At 45.3% G+C, this 24,186-nt stretch overlaps 1 protein-coding gene across 2 annotated transcripts in view; it reads left to right on the top strand.

Annotated features, from left to right (window-relative positions):
• The window catches only part of GLI2 (GLI family zinc finger 2), a 197,000-nt gene that overhangs the window by 153,200 nt on the left and 19,614 nt on the right, over positions 1 to 24,186 (top strand). The window contains exons 4-9 of one of the 2 annotated variants that reach the window (XM_061370107.1): positions 1,211 to 1,413; positions 3,095 to 3,286; positions 13,806 to 14,007; positions 16,328 to 16,541; positions 18,091 to 18,204; positions 21,590 to 21,721. In XM_061370107.1, the coding sequence (XP_061226091.1) occupies positions 1,211 to 1,413; positions 3,095 to 3,286; positions 13,806 to 14,007; positions 16,328 to 16,541; positions 18,091 to 18,204; positions 21,590 to 21,721 (1,057 nt within the window). The remainder of the gene's footprint in view (positions 1 to 1,210; positions 1,414 to 3,094; positions 3,287 to 13,805; positions 14,008 to 16,327; positions 16,542 to 18,090; positions 18,205 to 21,589; positions 21,722 to 24,186) is intronic. The other variant, XM_061370108.1, reaches the window with a different exon arrangement.

Raw genomic sequence — 24,186 nt, 5'->3', positions numbered from 1 at the left:
ATGTAGATATTACAAATAATTTAAAATGCACATGAAGTGTTGATGAGGCAGGGTGGGACTGAGATCCTGAAGTGCAGGTGGCATGTCTAAACTGCTCAGACCCTTGTGTTTGTGGTTGTCTGTGCATGGAGACACAGATCTTATATGCACTTGTTAATGGCATATTTGGGTATTCTTACGGAAGGACCTTTCTAATGCTGTCTCTTAGCTCAGCCCACATCCCAGATCACTGACCTACACAGCCCTGAATCCCCGTGGTCTTGTGTGCAGGGCATGCGGCCCATGAGGTTCACATCTGTCTCCCTCAGTTTTGCCAAGGCACCCACCCAGGCACAAACATTGTCCTTGTTGTGACCTGTGTATGCCACCAGCTCCACTTCAAGCAGTCTATGAGTACAGAGGGAGCTAACGTAAAGCAGATTTTTGCTCCTTTGTTTTGCCTAATGACAGCTCTGACTCTTTTGGCATCTAGCTCTGATTTTCTGCTTCTCAGGTCAGGTTGTGTAACTTTTTCTTCTCTCCTTGTGCCCTTTGTGGTTTACCTAAAAGGCTGGAGGGTACATCTGGGAGATGGCCACATGCGTTCTCTTCCATCTTTGCTCACCCTGAAAAATCTTCTTAAGTGCCAAAACATGCCTGTGACTAATTTTTTGTTACCTGCTGAATCCCTCAGCATTTACTGACTTCTTTCTCAGGTAGTGCATGGCCTGAGGAAGATCTGAGGGATTTAACAGAGGCGGCCCCCAGAAAGCACGCAATAAAACCTCTCATGAACTTTTGCCCTCTGAACTGTACCGCCGACCTGTCAAGGAGGTTTGTGCAAGCCGTGATGGACGCAGGCAGGGAGGGCTGCTCTGCCGGCGCTGGCCGAGCCACGCATGCTGGGCCAAGCAAAGCATGGCTTGCCTCAAGATCATGTAAGTACTTTTTGCGCCATTTACATCCTCTCATAGGCAGTTCTGTCTGGGGATTTGTCTGCACGTGGCAGCACTAAACATCTGAATACCCAGGTGCACTGAGGAGCTTGCAAGCTCTGGCTTTGCCTCGAACATCTTCATGCAGCCAGCCTCCCCGTGCGAGAAGATGGAGTGAGATCTCCAGCATGGGGCATGCTCTGCGCAGCCCCTTTTCACGACAGCCCAGGGGGAGAGCCACCTTCCACAAATACATGTGGCACATGTGTCACGGTGTGTCTCTGTTTCCTTCCTAGGCCTCCTCCTCTGAGTGGCAGCCCTGTCATCTCTGACATCTCCCTCATCCGCCTGTCTCCGCACCCTGCGGGGCCCAGCGAGTCACCCTTCAGCCCGCCGCACCCCTACGTGGCACCCCACATGGAGCACTACCTCCGCTCTGTCCACAGCAGCCCCACGCTCTCCGTCATCTCTGCTGCCAGAGGCCTCAGCCCTGCTGATGGTAAGACACTGTGCTACTGGTACTGCAGCGATTCTGTAGCTCACCAGCACTGAAATCCCCGAAGCCCCGGAGATTTACAGCCGCAAAGGCTCCGCAGCTGCTCTCTGAAGTGGGAGAGCTTCTCTTTTTCTTTTTTCCTTTTTTTTTTTCTCCCTTTAACTACACATTTGTTTTGCATCACTGCACTGAGAAAGCAGAGCGTGAGAATAGCTATTACCACTGGATCATATTATAAATATTTTGCTTAAAGTACGTTCCTTTCTACAGCGCTCTCGGCTTTCTTATGAGCTTGCCTACTCTTATGTCTCTACTGGGAGCTCTGCTTTCCCCAAGGAGGGTCACATCTCTCCAGCTGCCTGGCCTGGCTGGGATTGATGTTGGCAAGATGAGGCAATGCTGGCTGGGTTATCCCCTATTGGCTTTGTGTCTTGGAGCAGGATGGCTCCTGGGTGAAGGATACTTTCTTCCTTCATACCCCTGAGCTGCCCTGCAGTAGTTTTGTGGGGGAGCTGGCACTGGATGCACGCAGAGGTAGTGATGCTCTCCGAGCCCTGGCAGACCCAGTGCTGGGGAGCAGGGGACAAAAATGGCCGAGCAGGGAAAGGGGAAAACACATGACTCTGCTTTCACTGGGGAGGTTCAAGTCATGCCTTACTTCATCAGAAGTGCTTCATTACACAGTTGCAGGCAGCAGGCTTAGTGCCTAGGGAGCAGCCAGGGTTTGGGGACAGTTTCTGCACACCAAGCAAACCCCAGCATCTCTTGGTTCCTGATCTGCTGCAGCGGCAAGCAGCCCTTCTCCACTGCCAAGCAAAGCACACCAGTGAGAGAGAAGGCCCCCAGCTTAGAGTCTGGCAACAGAAAACCATCTTCAGTGTCGAAAAAAACATCCCTAGAGTGATGGGAGAGGCATGTGTCTTCTTCCCTCCCACAGAACGTCATCTGCACTCTGAGCTGCCCACCATGGAGAGGTTGGATGGCTGGTGTGCGTGTCCTCTTCCCCATCCCTCTTCTTCCAAAACCACTTTCGTTCTTAGCTGTAAAAAAGAGGCATTGTGTTTTGGGTTACTTTTCTTTTTTCTTTAGTTTTTATTCTTTACTTTCTTTTTTTCCTTCTTTTCTTTTGGTAAGGCAGTGGTAAATAAGTTAATGGGGCAAGCGGGTGGGGAGGCAGGTTTGAAAAATTACAGCTGGGAGAAAGTGAGCGTAATTGGCTTTGGCAGCCAAAATGGTTTTATGCTGCCAGACACTAAACCTAGCTCTATGCATTAGACCTTGGCTTTAATTTCCTCACGCTGCTATCGGGAACTGGGCTGCATTTGTCTTTCCTTCCTAATAGGCAGGGATGTTAATGCTGACAGGGTTACTGCTGCCGGCGGGCTGGGCCCTCTCCCCCCTCCCTGGGGTGCCGGCTGTATCCAAACGGGAGGATTATTAGAAGGGGGAACGAGAGATTGTTTATAAATTTGCGGAAATGGAGGAATGCAGAGGCCCCAGCTTAGTTTCTTTTGTCCGCAAAAGCACGCCCAAGCGCACGTCACGAGAGCCCTACGTGGAGCCGTGCGGCCGGGGCTGGCGGGGGACGTGGGGGGAGACAGGGCTGCCAACGTCAGCGCTGAGGTCTAACATTGCGGTGGGAACCTTCTCCCCATGTTTTTCTCCTTGCCTGTGGCTCCGGCAGCAGCTCATGAGCACCTGAAGGAGCGAGGTCTTTTTGGTCTGCCCCCGCCACCAGCAGGAGCCAACCCTGCCGACTACTACCACCAAATGACGCTGATGGCCAGCCACCCGAATCCCTATGGGGACCTTCTGATGCAGAGTGGGGGAGCAGCCAGCACAGCCCACCTCCATGATTACCTCAGCCCCGTTGATGGTGAGTACTGGTCGGTGTCCTCCCTGGCATGGTTGGAATTCTGGGGCAGATGGATGGGGCTGTCCTCCAGATGGAGGTTGCTACAGGTGGTAACTCTGCCCTGTTGAAACATGGGTGCTACACTATAATTTTTGGCTTAAAAGGTCACCTTGTTCCATATATGTATGTATAAAATATACATAGTTTAAAATATACACATTGTGACCTCTCTGGGAGGATAGCATGGCTGCTGTATGGTTAGATGGGCTGGTCCAGTGACCAGGGCATTGTTGCCATTCCACTGCTTTGGCCATGGATGACCACAGCGTACCTGGGGACAAACTCCATCTCTGGCTCCCCATCTCACCCCATGTTTAGCCTGGTTGGTGTCTCTGGCAAAGGCTGGCCATTTCCATGCACAGCTGTATGGCATGATGGACCTCTCATCTTGGTTGGGACCTCTCAGGTCCCCAAGGATTAAAAATATGTTTACGGGGAGCCATAATGGAGAGGATATGTTGGTACTTTGTGGGAGAAAAAAATGCAGGAATGTGGTATTTATGCTAGTACAGGGCATTCTAAACCTAGAAAGCTCTTGATTCTGCCTAAATGAAGAAGAAATAAAACCATGTTAGGCAGTGCTGAGTCACCCCTGCAGCCTGACCACCTCCCTGGTGAGATGGGTAAAGTCTATCTGGAAGCATATGTGAAGTACAGATGATTTTCAGAGCTGTTAGAAATTTCTTTCCTGTCACTTTATGGCACATCTCGTAAGAATTGGGGTTGCACAGATATTACAGGGGGCAGTTTGGGCGTTATTTCTTGCTGCAAGAAACTTGGCTCGACTTTCAGATCCTGGCTTCTGTTTCCTGCACTGCCTTCTGATTTGCGTATGGACCATTACAATTTTTGGAGTGGAGATCTGCATCGTTTCATTACTGCTTCAAAGTTTCTGTTGTTGAGCTTTCAAGATGAAAGACTTTGTGGTCTTGCTGTTTCGTAAAGTGACTGGTTTAGAATGATAAAAGCTGTTCTGGCTCTTCAGTGATGGGGCTTATAGATATTTCTAATAAAAAAAAAAAAAAAAAAAACAGTTTCTTGTCTGCAGCTGTTGTGGAAGTTTTACCTGAATAGTCATTTTTGCTGCCAATTGCTGGATTATTCATGAACCCGGATCCCAGTCAGAAAGGAAGAGACATGCTCCTTCGTACCATCCTGCCTCCAGCACCCAAATTTATACCAGGCTTCTCTGCTACAAAGCAGCTGGTCAGTAAGACCACTCTGTCTTCCCTCCAAAGAGTTAATGTCTGTAGCTATAACAGATGGGTGCAGACCAGTACTGCCAAGTTCTCCTCGGGCTCATGAACAAGACTCCTTCCTCCTTTCCTCCTTATTAGTCCATCTCTGACCAGCAGTGCCTCAGTGAAGTGCCAGATGAACAGCCACTGAGGGAAGCAAACACAACTGTTTTGATGCTAATGCAGGCTAACTCTCGACACACCAAGATGCTCATCCTCTGGTTTGTTGAAGATCAGTCTTTATCTGAAGTCATCTGAGATACTCCCATTGTCAGAAGATTCTCTTACTGTTTGCCTTCTGAAAATGGCTCACATATTAAAGGTCCTGGTTTCATGTGGCCAAGCTCATAACCATTATTCACTGCAAAGCCAGGACTCACCAAGCATTTATTTTGATCTTTCGGTCAAGCTTTGTTGATGAGTAACCGGAAAGCCTTTTCTGGGCCTTCACATGCTCTGCATGAGATGAAAACTTTCAAATGTCATGAAGATGTGACCAATGAGACACTAGAAGGATATTTTAAGAATGTGAAAAGGAGCAGCAGCCCAGTGCCAGTCTCTAGTCTATGTGGTTTTATCCATCAGCTGGATTGAAGAGAGAGTTGTTGAGTTTCAAGATGGAAACTCAAATGGATGTCTCTGGCATGCTGGATGAGGAGCCAGAGTCTCCCTCTCTTTTTAGAAAGTCACTTCAAAAATTTAAATCAGCAGGGCCTAAGTAAATAAATAGTTGAACAGATAATTTAATAAAGCATCTTCTTAGGGTGATTTTCTGAGACAAGAGTATCAGTAGCATGCATAAAACCCCAGTGAGTCACCACCTCAGCATCTGTCTTCCAGAGAGCCCTCTTCTTCCCAGTGAGCTCTAGAACATAACTTTACAAGAATTAGTTTGCTGAAAATGCAGGTAGCTCCTGTTAAACCACACACAGCACTATCACACACCTGTGGTAACACTGGCACCTGCAAAAGAAAAACCAGCAGATAAGCATATATTAAAACTGGCCTATTCAGAGTCACATCACCTCCAAACATGTGCAGACCCACGGGAGCCCTAGACTGTATGGCAGCTCTTCACAGGCATGTACGTGGGCCCTTCTGGTTGCTGTAATTGCATTTCTTGGAGAATTTCTCAGTGCCTCCATGTTTTTCAGTATTTTTTTCACCCCATCAGTTGTCTACGGTCAGGGAAAATAATAGAACATAAAGGTCAGCTTGGGCTTGCTGGTACTGGCCATGTGTCAGGACTGCTCGGTGTTTAAATGGTGGTTGAGCTAGAGTGTACCAGAGCTACACCTGTTTGGCAGGGTTTTCACTGTGCAGCTAGAAGCACTTATACCACGAGAGTTTAGACCAAGTTTCATGCAGCAGACTGCTGGGATCTTCAGGCCAGTTCCAATGGTGACTGAATTACCCTTCAGTTAGCTGTCATGTTTCATTCTGTCATCCAAACAAGGACGCTAAATCCGAGAATGGAATTTGGATCCAGGATTAAATCCATTTTCTGGAAAGCGTACACTTTCAAATCAGAAGTTAACTGCCTTCCAGTGTCACATTGCTGATGGATCACCTCTGAGACTATACAAGATCTATTCACCAGATCAAAACTACCTTTTGCATTTCTATTCTAGAAGTGAGTACCACATGGCAGATTATTCCAGCTGACAGAGTGGTTGCACAAGAGCATCTCTGGGGCAGTAAAAACTGGTGAGGAGCACAGATGAACCTGGAAATGTCTACAACTTTCTGAGCATGTTTAGTACATCGAACTTCTTTTTTCCTAAGCACAAGTGCTCCTGTGATTACCCACAGCCCTTCAGGAGGTGTCTTTTTCGCTGAAGAGGAGTGTGTCCAGGGTGACTCAATGCTTGTACTGTTATAGCCCTGTACAACAGAAGATGTCAGAGTACTGTACAAACCAAAGCTACTTCATCACTTGAGACTCCAAAGAGAAAGACAAAATGATCAGTGAACAGAGCAGCAGCAGCTCTAGGAATAAGATCCAGATCTTCAGAATAAGACTGTCATGGCCAGAGTGCGAAGTAGAGATCATCTTTAAATCCATCACTTCTGCTTGCACAGTGTCAAAAATGTGATTTGGTTGCCCATGCTGAATGGGCAGTGGGGGAAAAACATCTCAAATTCAACTTAGGTCCAAGCGGCACTGCACAAAAATAGTCGCTCAGGTCAAGAGGGCTGTGTTTGTGCAGCTTTACAGTTGCCAACAGCAGTGATGAACCTGCAGTGCTGTCATGACATTTCGTTGAGTTTTGGAGCTAGAGGGAGGAACCCTGGCCTGTTTCTTGCTGCCTGGTGCATGGCACTCACAAATGTCTTGACTTACAACCATTAGTTTAACTGGGAAAAGGTTTTGTTCAGCCCAGCATAGCCAAAAAGCCAGTGGCTGGCACAGTTGCCTGAGACATGGGCAAATCATCAAGCAGGACTTTATTTCCCCAAATCAGTCATTCAGCATCAATGGCCTCTTTCAGTCAGTGTTATTGGAGCCTTTCTACTTCAAATAAATGATTTAATAGCCATCAGCATAAGGAGCAGGGCTGGCAGTGCAGCCCAGCAGTTACCACAGTCTGAGAGGTGAGCTCAGGACTCTCCTCCATCAGGTTTATGTGAAATGATTCATCTATCAGGATAGATGGAGAGAGCCCAGCCTCACGGTGACCTAGGAAAGAAGTGCCTCACCAGTGGCTTGAGGGACCAGCAGCTGCGGGCTTGCAGGCTGGATATGCTAGATCACAGATGACAAGCCAGCTGTTGGCTACTATGGGCAGACGGCGCACCCTGTAGTCACTTCCTTAAAAATTCTGAAAGATTTTTGGGGTTTTTTTCCTGTTGTTTTGTTTTCTTTGTCCCAGCACAGAATGGAAACATGCTGAAATCTCAGAAACGGCTCAGAGAATGGGAAACAATTTCTCACCCATTTCTAGCCAGCAATGCTGTTTTCTTCCCCAGAAAAATACGTGCAGAAGAGAGAAAAAGTCCCAGAGCATCCCATAAGTGCTCTGACTGGAATTCTGCTGCACTCTGGTTTCTAAAGAATTCAATTTACATATGCAAGTTGGGTCATCTAAACAGTTACCTTGTGGATTGGGAGTAGAAGAATGCAGCCTTGTCTTTCAGCAAGGATTTGAGGGAAGCATTACTGTTCCTTGAACTGCAAAGTTGATAGGCCCAGGGAGGGAAGAAAGAAGGGTCCCAGGACAGCATCTGGTGCCAGTACAAATGTCCAGCATCTGCTGCAGTCTAAGTAAGACGTGTGTTGCTGCTGCAGGAGTGGAGAGGGGAATAAGGAACTGGTTATGTGAAGAGTGTTTGTAGTTTATTGCTGCTGCTTATTGATTAAGAGATCACCCTGTGGTTTCATGCTGCCCTTGGATTTAATCTGATGACTGGAGGAGGGGGATATTTCTGTATGCTTTGAGTGGAGTTTTCCTGGTGAGTGGTCAGGAAGAGGGGGCATTTTGATAACAGTATATTTATCCCAGGGCCTTGCTAAGGGATCCAGGGATCTTTCTAGTGAGAAGGAGGGGGCGAACCATCTGCAGCCCACGTGCCTTACAGGCTTGGCCTTTGGAAGCAATTTCCCCTGATGTCGTTCTGCAGTCAAGATGATGGCAACATGCTTGTCCATAAAGAGATGGCTGAGATTTCCTTGCCCTGAAGGAGCCTTGAAAGAACTCCCACTGAGTGCCTGCCATTTCCTTTCAGAAGGGCTTTGCTGCCACTGTTTCTAGTGTGATACAAGGTCTGAAACTTTCCTCCAGGAAAACCACCTCTTGTAATGTCCCTCTGATGGCCCATGGCCATGGTGAGTGGTCAGAGCAGGAGCCTCTGCTCCTACTTCCCACATGATCCAAGTCTGATCCCATTCTTTGGCACAACAGCACTAGAATGGCCACTGGAGTCAGACCACAAGCTGCCACATGTGTAAAAGCTGACCATTTGGCTTATTACTGGCCTGTTGTGGATAATTCTAAATTTGGGAAGAAAATCCCAGTTCCCAGGCAACCCACTGGATGTGACAATTCATAGACACTGTCGGAAACTGCCAAGAGAACTTTTATCTTTTCACCAAGAAGTTGAGTTTCCTCCCAGCTGTAGGCTGTCTGGGAGACTGGGCAGGGACATTTGGTAGACAAGGCCAGTGTCACTTGGAAATTCAGCCTTGAATTCTTTCTCATTTAGAAACAGGGTATTTACTCCCCCAGGACAGGAACATCTTGCAGTTGTGAGCTGTGGCCTTTACATTTGCCCTGCAAAGATAATGCTGCTACAAGGTCAAGTTTCTTCTACTGAAAAGTTATTCTAGGCAGTTTTAAATAGTTTCTTAAAATATGTGGGTAATACTTATTCTCCAGCATGTAGAGCTGTGCCTGTGACGTTTGGTGTATCTGGGTTCAAACCCATTAAAAACACTGTAAACCGTATCCAGAGCTGACTTTTTGTAAGGAGATGAAGCAGGGGGCAAAGTCTTACGGTAAATTTTTTATTTACATTCATGGACTGCCATCCACAACACTATGACCATGCACAGAGCTTTGGGTTAACCTTTATTGCACCTTTCTGTTCATCAGTTCACATCTCCACTTTAATCTTCTTCTAACACAGAGAGAGATTGGACAGTCTTTTGCCTTAGGCTTTCCTGAGTGTTAATTCAGCCCAAAGGTATTTCTGTTGCTGCTTGAGATCTGAAATAGTTTTGATTTCTAAGAAGGTATCTTTAACCTTTCCAAAAACAAAATTATGTTTCTTCCTTTTGGTGCTAATTCGTTTCATATACTCCAAATAAATAGACCCCAAGCTGTTGGTATGCCCAAAAACTGAGTGCATAAATGTAGCATCTTTTCCAAGTAGGAAAGAATTAGTTTGAAAACAAAGTCGAGATATCTCAGACTCAAGATATCTCAAACAAGGGTGTTGCTAGGTCAGCTTTTAAATTCATAGTTCATCCATGTACCAAAGCCCAAGGAATCAATGGAAGGCATCTGCTGGCTTTAATAGGAGTTCATCGACGATGAGAGGTAGATGCAGAGCAAATCGGTGCAGGAACAGCCACCACCTATCCTGGGCATGCGATATATGTACTTGGCTGGAAATACTATCACACACCAGAGGAGGCAATGATACAGAGTCTCTCTTGGAGCTGTCTGGTTTCATTGTGCAGGCTTTGGCCCATCACTTTTTTCTGGACCTGGGTGAGAAAATCTTTTCCCATTTCTCAGTAGTATTCAAGGGGAAGAAATTGAAGGTAAACCAGTCTCCATCTCAGGTAGAGAGGCATAGAGAAATTAATTTTAAAAACTGAAATGCTGCTAGATTAGTGAAATTAATTTTAAAATAATTTCCTAATTTTAAAATAATTTCCCAATTTTATGTGACTTTTAAAAATGTGATTTTAGGTATCTGAAAAAAAAAATAATAGCACAACAATACCAGTTCTTTTTCTTTCAAGAGTGTAGAACGGGGTACTCTGACAGTTTGGAAACTTCCCCCAGCATATTTCACAAACATCAAAAAAGTCATGAAACTAACCCTGTTCATTTTGATAAATCAGCATTTTTGAAGGGGAGATGAGAGAGGGAATTTTAGAGATAAATCCTCCTGAGGGTCTCTGTCTCTGCATCTGAAAGGTGGATTCTGCCTTCATTTACAACACTGGGCACAGTTGCTGCTAAAGAATTCGTACGTGGTTTTCCTTTGAAACATCACTGGACCTCAGGCAACAGAGAATTTTGCTTATGCATTCAAGTGGCTGTCAGTCAGCCCATGTTGAGTGCCTTGCCTATGTGTACAGCTATAGTAATGCTTATCTTGGCTGCTGTCTGATATTATTTAATGTTTGTGCTCAGTGCCCTCAGATTAGGAGATTAGGTCAGGCCAATTTTATTAGTAAGAATGATCCCTGTGCTACTAATCTGCTTTTGAATAATAATTTTGAGAAGATTCCCTCTTCCTAAATGCATCAATGGTCGCTTCTCATGGTGAAACTCATTCTCCATTTCTCAGACACTTCCTTTCCTAGGCACTTTGTGTAGGCTGTCACTGAGAAGAGAGGAATTGTTCACCTGTGGCACGATTTTAGGTCACAGTTTTCCCTGGAAGCCTGCAAGACCTAAGAAGCTTTTGTGTAAAGCAAGAGCCCGACCTGTTGGATCTGCTATCAAACATTTCATGTAGCCCACGGTATTTTCAAGATCTAAATTAGAGCAGACACTAACAATACATATTACTGGTTTTGGGCTGGAGAATTCTCAGGCCATCTTGCAAATCTGACAGCTTCCAGTAGAGTTTTATATGGGAAAAAAAATGATGTACCTATGTGCAGCAGGGAGGGGTGCTCACTTTGGTTATGGTGCTAAAACCCATGTGTCTGTTGGACATCCAGACTTCTTCCCTCCACAAATTAATGGGAACCAATGGCTGAACCAGCACTGTGGACATAAATCACAGGAAGGAACAGCAAGAAATGAGTACAAGGCTTTTCTTTCTATTTAGTAATTTATCAAAGGAAGTGGCACATTAATAAACAGATCTCCCTTGAGGTGTGGGAGTAACAGAGATAAATATGACTGTCAAATCTGGCCTGCTTCCTTCTGTTAGAGGAGGAGGAGACTGTGGGAATGCAAATGCAAGAAAACAGTATCTGTATCTTTAAAGACACATATTATTTGTAGGACAGAAACACTGACAACTCAGCCGAGATGGTGCCCCATTGCACTTGGTGCAATACATACATAATAAAACACAAACCCTATCTAAAGGAACTCATCTAAATAGATGACACTGCGAAATAGGAACACAGAAAGAAGCAGCAACTTGCTCAAGGAGGTATGGGTGGGTAGGACTAGGAACAGCACCGAGGCTTTTATGGGTTGTGGCCCATGTATTGAATCAAGATATGGCTGGGGTGGGGGAGGAAGAAAAAAGGTTTAATTAGTTCAGATAAATTATATTAATACTGTAATATATAGTATTAATGTAATAATTTATATATAGTATATATTATAGTATAATATATAGTATAGTATAATATATAGTATAGTATAATATATAGTATATTGCAGACAGAACAAGGTTTTGACCATTATGATCTAGACACAAGCAACCCTTATGTTGCTTGGTCCAGGGCTCTGTCAGGGCCCAGATTTCATGAACCAGATGTGAAGTTTGGGAATGCTCCACTCCAGACTTTAGGCAAGACCAGCCTTTGCTGAGGGTAGTTTATTTGCTCATTTTTGTTTTGCGTCCATACTGCCTCTACAAACTGTCTGCTCCTTTTCCAGCTCCCAGGAGAAGTGCCACTCATTATGGCAGGATGGGCTGGAGTCTGCCAGCCACAGGAAATAGGAAAATTTGAAACTAGTTCCTCCAAGCCATGGGACAGCTTTAACACTCAGGAGGTGATTTTTTTATAGACCAGTGTGTGCTTTGTCTGTTTTCTACCTGATCCTTGAATCATGTTTTCTAGCATCTGCAAACCCAATGAGGCTGCAAAATGTAGCTTTACAAAATACCGTAACAAGAACACATTCAGTGTATATGTAGCATTCTGATTTTCAAGAGAAATTCCCAATATAGCAGTACTGCAGTAAAAACATTGCAGCTAGCAACTCTTGAAGTTTATTAGGTGTAGGACAAAAGTCATAAGAGTGCATGGTTCAAGTACCAGCTTAGCCTTGGACTTCCAGTGGGACCTCAGGCAAGTCGCTCATCTTGTGCAACAAGGGACATTATAGGTAGTAAAGGGACGGTAGTACTAAACCCTATCTATTACGCAGCATGCGGGCATGGTAATGACAAAGCCACTCAGGTACACAGGTGAGTCATGTGGAGACTGGGAGACTGCAACCCAGCCACTGGTCTCAGGGAAATGTTGACACAAACTTCTGAAAGCCACCACAAATCAAGGAGCCATGTGGTCACACTGGCAGGGTATATTTTACCTCCTTGTACATCCCATTCACCCTCTCACCTACCAGCACTGTCATCAGGATGGAACGTTTATGCTCATGCAAAGTACAAGGCTTATATTTGGTGATACACAACCAAAATCAGTCCCTCCAACCAACTAGAGGAAAACAATTCATATTGCCTGTCTGGGTAAGGTACTGTTCTATTCACCATGTTTAATAAGATAAGCTCACAGCGAGCTTTCTGGAGGGACAGCTGCTGGAAAAGCCAGGTACTAACACAGTGTTGTGCTCATTGAGGAAAGGAGCCGGAGCAGGTGAGCCCTCCTGCACTCCAGAGTGGCTGATTGGGATTACCAGCCAGCCCCATGGCTCAGTGGTGTATTTTACCCTTAAAAATACTAAAAAAAAATAGACAACCTAAATGCTGCTTTCATTGCTTTGGAGGGATGAGCCATTCCAAACAGGGCTAGGGCTCAGGCAGGCTTTGGATCTGGTACCCTGGTATCAGGGAACATTGTGATATGACCCATCTGCACCTCCTGTCCATGCCACCCCAAAGATTTGCAGGTGGGTCAGGCTTGGGCAAAGTTTCCTCTGAATGAAGTAATTTGTTCCAGTTAGCAGTGCTGAAATGCTGGGGGAGGCCACATTTGTACAGTAGTAACTTGCCACAGGACACGGTTGGAAATGACTTCATGCCCGAATGATTGACAATTGCTAATAGGGTCCAGGCACTGGCATGTCCCCTTGGAGGGGGGAGAGCTTGAACTTTGTGTCTGAGCTGCCAAATTAGTTTTCTTAAAACTCTTCATTTACTTTCGGGGCTCTTGGAGCCTTGCCTCCTTCATTAATTGGATGGTCAGCATTGTGCTTGTGTTCATTTGGTTTCCGCTCCCTCCACACACAAGCACATACACCAAGGGTCGCCCTAGCTGTGACGTTAGGCTCTTCTGGCCGGCGGCTTCTGCCACCAAGTCAACAGGGATGGCTGCCCTCATGGAAACCTTGTGGGGCCTTTTCCCTTTTATTTCAAGTTCATTTAGTGACAGTGAAAGGGGGTGATGGACAGGCTTCTGTTTATCCCTCAAGGAGGGAGAAGCAAGCAGGCGTTCACAGTGCTGCCTGACCTCTTGTCATTCAGTGCCCAGAAGAGAGGAAACCTCCCATCAAAGTGCAGCTGGTACCTGCACTGCTGCTGGCTCCTGAACATCCCACAGCAGTCACGAGTGCAGCAGGTCTCAGCGCCTCCCACCTCCCTGCAGGAAGGGAGCAGCCAGCTGCTTTTTGTTGACAAAGTCTCCCTTTCCACAGTCTCCCGGTTTTCCAGCCCGCGGGTGACTCCGAGATTAAGCCGAAAACGAGCACTGTCTATCTCCCCACTGTCTGATGCCAGCATTGATCTCCAGACGATGATCAGGACTTCCCCAAACTCTCTCGTGGCATATATCAACAATTCCAGAAGCAGTTCAGCAGCGAGCGGCTCCTACGGCCATTTATCTGCTGGGACAATCAGGTAAAGCTCTGGGACCAGCTCCGTTCAGATGCATAACTATCCTCCTAGGGTGGGGTGGTCCTCCAGCAAGTGAGACCTCTTCCTCACAACCTTTGCTTTTGTGCACTGGGGCTGTGTACTGTATTGAATCAAAGTCACCATCTGGTGTTGCATGTGGAAGGGTACTTTGTCGCATATGCGGGGGGGTTTGCTCTATTGGGATTATTGGTCAACGTGTTTCCAGTAATTGCAGTGTGGTCATGCCTCCCTGCAAGCAGAAACAGAGAGTAAATTCATCTAACGAAATTCTCATTGTGAGCAGTTGGACTGGTTAAGAAACCCTCTGATTTAAGAGATTGTCCCAAAGTATTCTCCAAATTATTGGCCCACATTCTTAAAAAAAAATGTTGTCTGGGTGTCTTGAAGAGCCTAATTCTAAAAACATATTTAAAACAAATCTAAGCCCTTGAGTGAAGTTTTGTTCAAATATTAATTAAAAAGCACTTACACTAGGCAGCTCATTGTTGCCAATTTCTGCCATGATTGCTTCACCCAAGTTTCACAATGTTATTATTCTTTTTATTACTTCACTGTTAAAAATGTTAGATCTAATTAGCACTGATGTTGCAAAGCAAGGCTTTATAAAGATCGTGTACTCCTAAAATTTGTGGGAAAAAATAGAGATATTGCCATTAGTAACTGTAACATTCATTTTCTAAGTTACTTGTTCAGCAGCATCATTTAGAAATTGACTGTGAAATCAAGCATAATTCTAACTTAAACAAATTGCAACTCCTTGTCTGGTAATTGTGTTTTTCTAGTCTTTTCACTTGTTGTCATTAACCGAGCATATTTATAGCATCTCATAATCAGATTTTAAGCTTTTCAGGGTAGCATCAGGTATTTTCAACAAATCAGGAGAATGAGTTTGATCCAGTGGTCATTTGCTGGCTTCTGAGGGACTTAATCAAATAATACTAAAGAATTTTAAGCTCTTCTCGGTGTTCTAAAGGTATATCTTGAATGTCAGAAATTGTAAAATGGGTTACGTGTATAACAGGAGAACTGTCAGCAATTTGGGGTGAAAAGACTTTTTTGTTATTAACAGCATCTTAGTGGCAGGAATGAAATACTTTCTCACCCACTCAGACCCAGATCCTAGTGGCACTTCAGAAAGTCATTTTTAGACTTTGCTGTAACATAAGAAATCTGTGCAGCAGCCTGTTATCACACCTCATTTGCTGCAGTGCATTTTTAACCCCAAGAGCTCTTTTACACTGTAGTGATTTTTGCCCTTTATTCTTTTGATCAAGTTGTCATTAACTGGTTTGGAACAGAAATACTAATTGTATGGTCACAAGCAGTAAGTATTTTCCCTAAAAGCAAAATCGGAAATGAAGCATATTGCTAATTATGGTCCCATTTTCTGAACACTCACACCAAGGGCAGTGTTAGTGATGTGAGAGAAAATATTGTTGAGGGTAAAGGTGCAGGGTGGCCACCTCTTAAAGGTTGTAAATATATGATTTTTGGCCTGTGTGTGGTTTGTGCATCACGTGCCAGGGAACAGAACATCTCCTGTGCTTCTCCATCTCTGCCAAGGGGGCTCGCTCCTGGAAGTGAACCCCTTCTCTCCAAAAGCAGAGTCTCATTTTTAATGCTGTTGACTGCTGCATCCTGGCTCAGACCTGTTGCTCCCAGTTAGCGCCCAGGCAGCCAGGAGCTGGTGGTGTCTTTGGTCACCACTGACCTAGATTAGAGATGAACCAGTGGCCTACATATGAAGGGTGACATACTTCAGCGGTCCCCTGAGCCAGCACTCCGCTCACCTGAATGCAGAGTAAGTTGTGTGGGTTTGGACTATGTTAAATGGATAGTTATTCATCCCTGCTGTGATATGTGCCAGGTAAGCCAGGTGATGCTGTTTTTTTTATATCCAGGGTAACATAACCCTAAAGTTGTGAGTCTGCAGAATAGGTCTGCCTGGGAAAACCTGGGAGCCTTGGGGGTTGCAAAGCCAGATATGTCCAAGTCCTACCTCTTCTGCACTCATTGCCAAGGGCTTTGGCTGTTTTTAAATACAGGAAAAAAAGAAATTACAATCAGTCTGATATATGGGTCAAAATGATTCAGAAGTTTGCTGAGGCACGCATGAGATAAATCCTGTCTTTACAGTAAAGTACACTGTCAGGCTTGTTGTGGCATTGAAGGCACCTAGCTGGGGCATTGCATCTTGTCTCCTGGGGCCTCCAGGAAGCCAAACTTTAATCAGTTGCTAACTAATGTGATAAGTATTGTTTAAAATAATTCCTCATCGTTTTTCCTCCTCCCGTTGCTGCAGCCCGGCATTCAGCTTCCCCCACCCCATTAACCCCGTGACATACCAGCAGATCCTGACCCAGCAGAGAGGCCTGAGCTCAGCCTTCGGACACACTCCTCCCCTGATCCAGCCGTCCCCAACCTTCGCCCCACGGCAGCACATGGCAGTCATCTCCGTCAACCCACCACCCACACAGATCAGCAGCAACAGCAACTGCATCTCTGACTCCAGCCAGGTAAGGATGGATGTCCTGGCACTCTCTTTGAATGGCACACAGAGAAATGTTCTCCGTGGGACGAGCACTGCCCTTCATGGTGGCTGTGGGAGTTCTACCCACTCTCTTTTTACTCATGCTCTCCCTTTGCATTGCTATTTCTTCTTCCTGGCAAAGCGTTTCTGGACTAGTCACAGCCAAGTTTTGCATCCGCCTCCATTCCTTGCACATACATGTACCTACCCATGCAGGACACAAAAGCCTTGATTTATTAAAGCATTGAACATGGTATGCATGAGCATCTCAGGGAGCAAATCTTCTTAAATATGTATGTTATGTGCTATTGATATTGGCACACGCTGGAGTGTTTTGCCAGATAAGCACCTGAGCCCTGTGAACCAGGCTTCATCAGTTCCTTCATCAGTCCTTCCTTCTTCCTTTTTTCTACTGATGTGAACCACATTCCACGCCTTATTCCCTTCCTCTTTAACAAAGTGTATCTTACCTAGGATGTCTAGCCTTTTCACCTATCTTTCTGTCTTCTTCAGTAGCTTCTCTCTTGGGGTATCCCTGTTGGGTTTGACTGTTAATGTTTGCAAAACCAGGGGCCAGCTTTTAAAAACTAGGAATGCCATGGTGTCACTGGCAATTACATGTGAGTTCACACTCACATGTATGCACAAGAGCTTTACATGTGCGGGGCTAGTGAAAATGTCTAGCACATTTTTAATCATGTTTCCTTTCCATTTTCGCTCCTTGGAAGTTTGAATTGCAATTGCTTTTCTCCCCAGAGACTTATTTCACCTCATTTCACACCCACTTCAAATTGCTGGTTTAGTTGTATCATACTGAACTTCTCAGACTGGTTTATTGTTTTAGGGTTTCTCATGGCTGCTGTCCTGCAAACTCTGTTTGTTATTAAAGGTTATTTGATTGATTGGCTTTGTTTTCTTCATATAAACTGGCTACCAAAATAATGTGGCTGGCAGGAGTTATGCCTCTGTTTAATAACTTGCAGGACCAATCTTGGGTAATTAGCAAGAGTGTATTTAAAATGTTAATGTTCCAATTTTATGCACATACGATGAGATGCTTTTTCTCCTGAAGCTGTTCTAATTTTTTAAGAGCTTAGCAAAATATACACATTGCCTTTCATGCACCCAGCATGCTGGAGCCATTGCACGGAACCAGAGTTCCTCTCTTCCCCCAGGAATTCATTTTCTCAGCAAATCATTTCATAGTGTTGAGAAATAAAATCATGGCTTTGGTGGAGGTTGCATAAGGTTTTGATGGCTTTGACAGGAACTGGATCATTCTGAAATGGAGCAGCAGCAGTGAGACCAAGCTGATGCTGCCCTTGGCTCTTCTCTCTTTTCCATGCCTTGCACAAACCCACATGGCTGATTTTCATGTGAAACCTGGGCCAGCAGGCCAATACTCTGTTGTTCCCAGCCACTCCTGAGGTTCAACACTGACCAATTTTTAAGTTAATATTTAATGAGGAGGTGGGCTGCAGTCTGTCTCTCATCCAAAACTCTGGTGTCATATCTTGCCTGGTTTTCTTTCCTAGAGCAAGCAGAGCAGCGAGTCAGCTGTGAGCAGCACAGTCAATCCAGTAATTAACAAGCGCAGCAAAGTCAAGACTGAAGTCGAGGGTTTGCCTCCAGCGTCCCCAACCACACAGGTAATCTTCCCGGTGCGAGATATGTTGTGGGGCTGAAGCTATGAGCTGCTGGGTCTTGTTGTCTTTGGGAATGATACTCTTGACACTTTTTGCTGCACGTGGGAGCAAGGCATCAAAGTCTGCCAGGCAGGTGGGGTGTCTCTTGGAGCATAGAGCCCAGCAAGGTACAGGGCAGAGCTAGAGTGACTGAATGAAGCATTCAGTGGGTGCTTGGGATTCAGCTTGCTGTTGCTGTGCTCGGATAGAAAAAAAGGAGAGAGAAAATTATTTCAAGCGTGTTAGTTTAAAAATGATGTCTGAGGTTTCTGTGCTGCAAAGCAAGCAGCATTAGTGTCTCTGAGCAAACATAGATTATGAGGGAATCTTGCATGTAGGTAGAAAGCTTGCAAAAAAAGGGACGACCTCTGGATTCAACCAGGAATTGCTCCTAGAAACATCCTTTACACTGGTGACACAACATTTGACACCAAGAAGGGTCCAAAGGCCTTTGCTTTCTTTATGGAGCTCTGTGATTGCAAACTGTTTAATGGCTGACAGTATCCATCTGACTGTCCTTTATCACAACTGTAAACTATCAGGAGTGCTCTGGGCACTTCATTTTCATGAAATATTAGGCTGTGTTATTGTCAAGTGAATGGAAGAGTTGATGACAAATTTCTCCTTCTGCCCTGGTTCAGGAGCAGGTCTCAGCATGATGCATGGGGACAGCAACGTGTGTAGTCATCAGGGGCCTGGTAAAATTGATGAAGATAGCATATCAGGGAAAGATAAACATGCTGTAGTCAGCATGATTAAGGCAAAGAGGCACCTCTCTGGAGCTTTGAGTTTAGGAGTGCACCTACATGCTGCTGCAAAAACCCATGCCCTGAAAAAACAATCTGGCCACCACCCAGGCTAATAGGGCTATGTGTTTATTTCTTGCAGCAAATTAAAAAAGATTTGAAAGCCATCACCTGGTTTCTCAAAGCATCTATAGCAGGGGAGCCGTGGGACAGACAGCTGCTTCCTCAAGGGCTGTCATCCTCTGTTCTCTGCTGTAACCTGAAGAGGTGTGCACCCAGCCTCAGGGAGGGCTTTGGTGACATCAGCCTGGCCCACCCCTGCAGCCTTGCTCCAGAGTTTCAGCCACTGGGTCAAGTGTGAAATAAGTGCTGAAAGAAGGGGGGGGGGGAGTAGTTTAAAGTGGTGCAAAGAGGTTTGATTATAATAGCAAGGAGAAATTAAGAGAAGGATGTAGTCTAATAGTTCCTAACGAGGTGTATGAAGTAATACCTCAAGGGAAACGGTGACTTCATGTCTTGCATCATTTCAGTATCGACTGGGAAATTACTGGAAAGCACCTTGTGAGAGACAGCCTGTTCTTGGCAAGAACAGGTTAAAAGACTGAACGCAGTGAGTGTCTTCTCTTCAGTTGGTCTAAGCAACAGCAAGTTGTTAGATTTGGGGATTCCTGTTCTGCAGGAGACTGTGCTGAAATGTTGAGATACAGACAGTTAATTATTGACTGATACATTTTCTGCAGAGTATAAAGCTCATCCATTCCCAAAAGAGCATGCATGTGTGTATTTTGTTTTGGAAATACTGTACTGGAAACGCCCCATGTGAGTTATGGTTTGGGTGTTTAAAATCCTTGGCCAGACAGTATCTCCCATGATGGCTTGTGCTATAAAAAAAGCAATCCAGACAAGGTTTGCAGAACACAGTGGAGCACCAGCCATGAGAGACCTGAGTTAGTGTACTCTTGTGATACCACTATAGCTCCAGTACAGATTCAGATTAATGGTGAGCTTCACAGAAATGAAACTACACAATCCTCTTCAATAAATTAAAATTGTTTCCATATCATTTTTCCAAAAGAAAATGTAAAAATTTTGGCAAAACAAGGTTTTTTTAGCAGAAAATTTCACTTTTCCAGGGACCACACTTTGCCTGGAGAGAAACAGTCCAACAAAAATAATGTTCAAATAATGTTCACAGCTCAACCAAATAGGAATAGCAGGGGGGAAAAATCCAACCTGCTATTTGAACTTTCTCAGACTAATGCTCTGGGCTGTGCTACAGTTTGAATCTCCAGAAATCTTTCTGTAAATTACTACAGTTTCCTGTCCCAAGAGCCACCTTGCAATATTTTTTTTTTAAATTAGGAGCTAATTAAAGCAAATCTCTTTGTCTCCATATTTTAACTTGTGAATTGAAAAGTCACAGCTGGCATGTATGTCAAGAGCTATTTAATGAAAACTGTTAAACTCTTGTACAGTACCTCTCACTTCCCAAGTCATATAGTGCCATTAAGTCATTAAGTCATGGCAGCCCCTCTGTAGGCATTACAAAGGTGTTGGTAGGGAAGGAGGTGGCAACCAGATAGGTCTGTTTGGGCAGGTCAGAAGCAGTCTGAAGCAGATCTGCTGTGTTTACACACTTGTGGGGCCAACAGATCATGAGGAACAGTGTCTCACATGGTCAGTAATCCTGGAGGCGGGATGCGCTGTGCTAGGCAGTAGTAATAACTGGGAGGAAAAGGAAAGAAGGGGTCAAAACCTCCTGAGTTTTGTATTGCTAAATTACTAAGCCAATATTGGCTGCTGATTGTGTGACAGTAGTGGAAGTGTCTGATGCATGCAGAACCAACAGTTGTCCTTACCTCTGACTTGTACTAATTATATGGTATGTTATATTGCAGTGTAGCTGCCTATGCTTTAATCCTCAGAGCAGCCATAAGAAAAGTCTTCAGTGCTTCATTTAGCACTGCGGAGCTGGCTAGACAGAGAAGTTAAGGAGAGAGCTCACAGGATGCCCAGCATTAAAATAACTCATTTATGCGTCCAAAGCCCCCAGAGCTCTGCTCTTCACTGAGTCTTGCTCAGGCTTCCTAAATTTCCCTGTCTCGGAGAAATGCTTTGAAGGCTCACCACTTTGTCCCTGCAGAACACTCTGCAGGCATAAATCTTTGGATAAGAATTAGGTGTAATTTTCTCATCTGTTCAGAGATGCAGAAAACAGAAACCCCTCTCCTCAACCCACCTCAAGTGAGTGTGGTAACTGTAAGGCTCTGACTGCTCTGTGGTTTCTTCATGCTTATATTTCCCCACTGCCCCCAGATCAGAAGTTTTGCTCCAGCGAAGAACACAGTCAAAGGTCAAAAGCCTTTCCTGGGACTGCCCAGTACCTGGCTGGAGCCAAGCACTGCTGGGACCATGGCTTCAGGGTATTTCATGTCTTGTTAAATCTGATCAGTTTCTACCAAAACTCTGTAACTCATTATTTCACAGTAATCAAAGATGTTATGTTGTCACATACAGTTGATACCTGCCCTGTAATATATGAGTGATGGAGGAATTCAGATGAAAGAAGTTCACCTTATACAATGCACCATTGTGTGTTGCAGGAGCATCTGACAGACCTGAAAGAAGATCTAGATAAGGATGAATGTAAACAGGAGCCTGAGGTTATTTATGAGACGAACTGTCACTGGGAAGGGTGCACAAAGGAATATGACACTCAAGAGCAGCTCGTCCATGTGAGTAATGGTTGGGAGGAAACCCCAGTGATAAATCTGGATTTCTGTGCACTTGTCCTCATTTTTTATCACTAGCTGCTGTACAGCCAGAGCTCACTCTGGGAGCTACTAAAGGTGCAAATCAGAGACACGGTGTGTAAACACTGCCAAAGCGGGTCACTGCTCCCGAGTTTAGCTGCAAGAAGCCTTTCATAGATTATTTGATGTGCTCTCTTCTCAGCTGCTGAGGCTGCAGTTTCGGTTTCCCTCGTGCACAACCCAGTGACAGAAGGCTATGTGCAGAGGACCTGATCAGAAAGTGAGGAAGGGGCCTGAGCCCTTCCCTCTTCACTGATCGTATTCGCTGAGCCTCCTCATGCACCTACACTAGCTCTGTGTCAGGGATCGCCCATACTGTCCTCAGTCCTTGTTTAAGCCATGAAAGTCTTTTATGCTGCTGTGACATGAACTGTGGAGCCATATCACTCAGGGGCCATTAACCTGCTCAGCTAATTCCTCCCACAAAAACAGAGCACTTCCAGAGTTTGGAGACATGCTCCAGAATCTGTATCAGGGCACAAAATATACAAAGTGGGTTGTTTTTTTTTAAATTTGGGAAATATGGCTTCTGTAATCACAGAGGTATCCCCAAACCAGTGTCAAAACTGCTCTCTGAAGGATCCCCAGACCAAGTCATTAATCAGATTTTCAGTTCTAATTAATTCCAAGAACCTTTTGTGTGCTCTGCTTCACCTGGGAATCCACCATTTGGTTTCCTTTGGTTTCTGGGATCAACAAATCACTCAAACTCTGAGTGAGTGCCTGTGAAATCAGACATGATCTGTGTCTGAGACCCATTGTGCCACCAGCCCAGTACCCTCCCAGTCCTCATTTTGGGTCTGTGGTGTAAGCCCCATTTGTTTGAGGCCAGCCCAGAGCTTCTGGGAATTCACCAGCCCCAGCAATGCTGCTGCTTGCAGAAAAATGTTGGAGTAAGCCAATTTTGTGACCTGATACCTTCTCCTTTCCCTTTAGCCTTTTGCTCCTTGCCTCAGCCAGGCTCCAAGCCTGCTAGGGGCCACCCAATGTGACTGATGTGTAGCCTTCCTCCTGAGGGCTCATGTCTGCTCTCACCCTTTTTCATACATCTTCATTTTAGTCATGTTTAGACACCACCAAGTAAGCATCAGTCTCCATTTCCCCAAGCTCTGCATATGAACATTACATTACCCTAGAGGGACCACATTCTAAATGATAATTTGGGGACGTGCTCTTCATCCATTTAAGGCTAGCACCTGCCCACCTCTGCCAGTGGTTCAGTGCAAAAGGTCCTTGAGTACAGACAGATTTGGAAATGGTTTTCTGAGCCAAGTGAGTGATAAGGGGCTTAATGGGTTGCATATTGCATGCCACAGGGCATTGCTTTTCTGGGGTTAACCCACAGCAGCCCTGTCAGATGGGCTGTGCTCATATTTGTCCAGCAGTATTTGTGTGTTTTCCTCTCAGACATAAGAAAACCTCTTTAACTCTGCCCAGAGCAAAGTGCAGGGCAGATCCAAGCACCTCAGCACAATTTATTTCCAGAGAAAACCCAAAGAAAAATATCTGAAAGATTTTCCTACATTTGGAAGGTTATAAAAACAGAGGTTTCTGTACTATGGATACTGGCAACATGGGGTTGTGGATTTGGGATGCCCAAAATATACATGAAAATGAAATACAGATGTCTTGGGCCAACTTCTGAGAAGGTGGCATCCCACCGTGCTTGGAAAAACTAGTTTGTCTGAAGAGCAAAATACATGTATGTGCAGGGTCCATTCTCCATGCACAGTGGGCAACATGCTTGTAAGTAAAGCGAGTATCAATGGGGAACAGCAGGAGTGAGGACATATTTTTGCAAGCAGCACAGCTTCTCCCAGCCTCAAAGGTCACATTTAATTTGAGAGAAACCTAAGCAAAGCCTCCAGCCAGGTGGGGATTTGATGGGGTCTGTGGAGCCATAGCTGAAGAGTGGTAAGTTGTGCAACTGCTCCTCCACTGTGTGGTGGGAAGTAGATGTTGCCCAGTGAGTTAATCTGCCTGAAGGGAGGCTGCAGTCCCCCTCCCGTAAATGTGTCTTCCCCAGACAGGACCAGTGAGCCTCTGTACTCCCCAGCTCCTAACATTGTCATGTGTAGTCTTGGTTATGAGTCAGATTGACTTCCACACAAACAGAGCCAGTAGAAGTGTATTCCCAGTCTGGCCTGGATGTGTTTTAGTGTGCCCATGGTCTCCTGAGGAGTTCTCCAGATTTCCACCATCTGAGGCTAAAATCTCTCACCAGTGTTGTGTTATAAAACCAGAACTACAGGCAGCTGAGCTCCAAAACTAGCCTCCCCTGACCCTCCCAGCATGCAGCTTTGGCTCTCAGTGTTTACCTGTGGTGCTTGATGGACCAGCTGACCACCACCTTCTCTTGCCCCTGAGTAGACCTGGTGCCCCAAGCA

Source organism: Neopsephotus bourkii, unplaced genomic scaffold (genome assembly GCF_033783945.1).
Source record: "Neopsephotus bourkii isolate Nb327-2 ecotype Australia unplaced genomic scaffold, CSIRO-AGI_Nbou_v1 NB_1526, whole genome shotgun sequence".
Taxonomy (NCBI): Eukaryota; Metazoa; Chordata; class Aves; order Psittaciformes; family Psittacidae; genus Neopsephotus; species Neopsephotus bourkii.
Note: the sequence above shows the minus strand (reverse complement) of the source record. Positions and strands in the feature narration are given on the sequence as shown.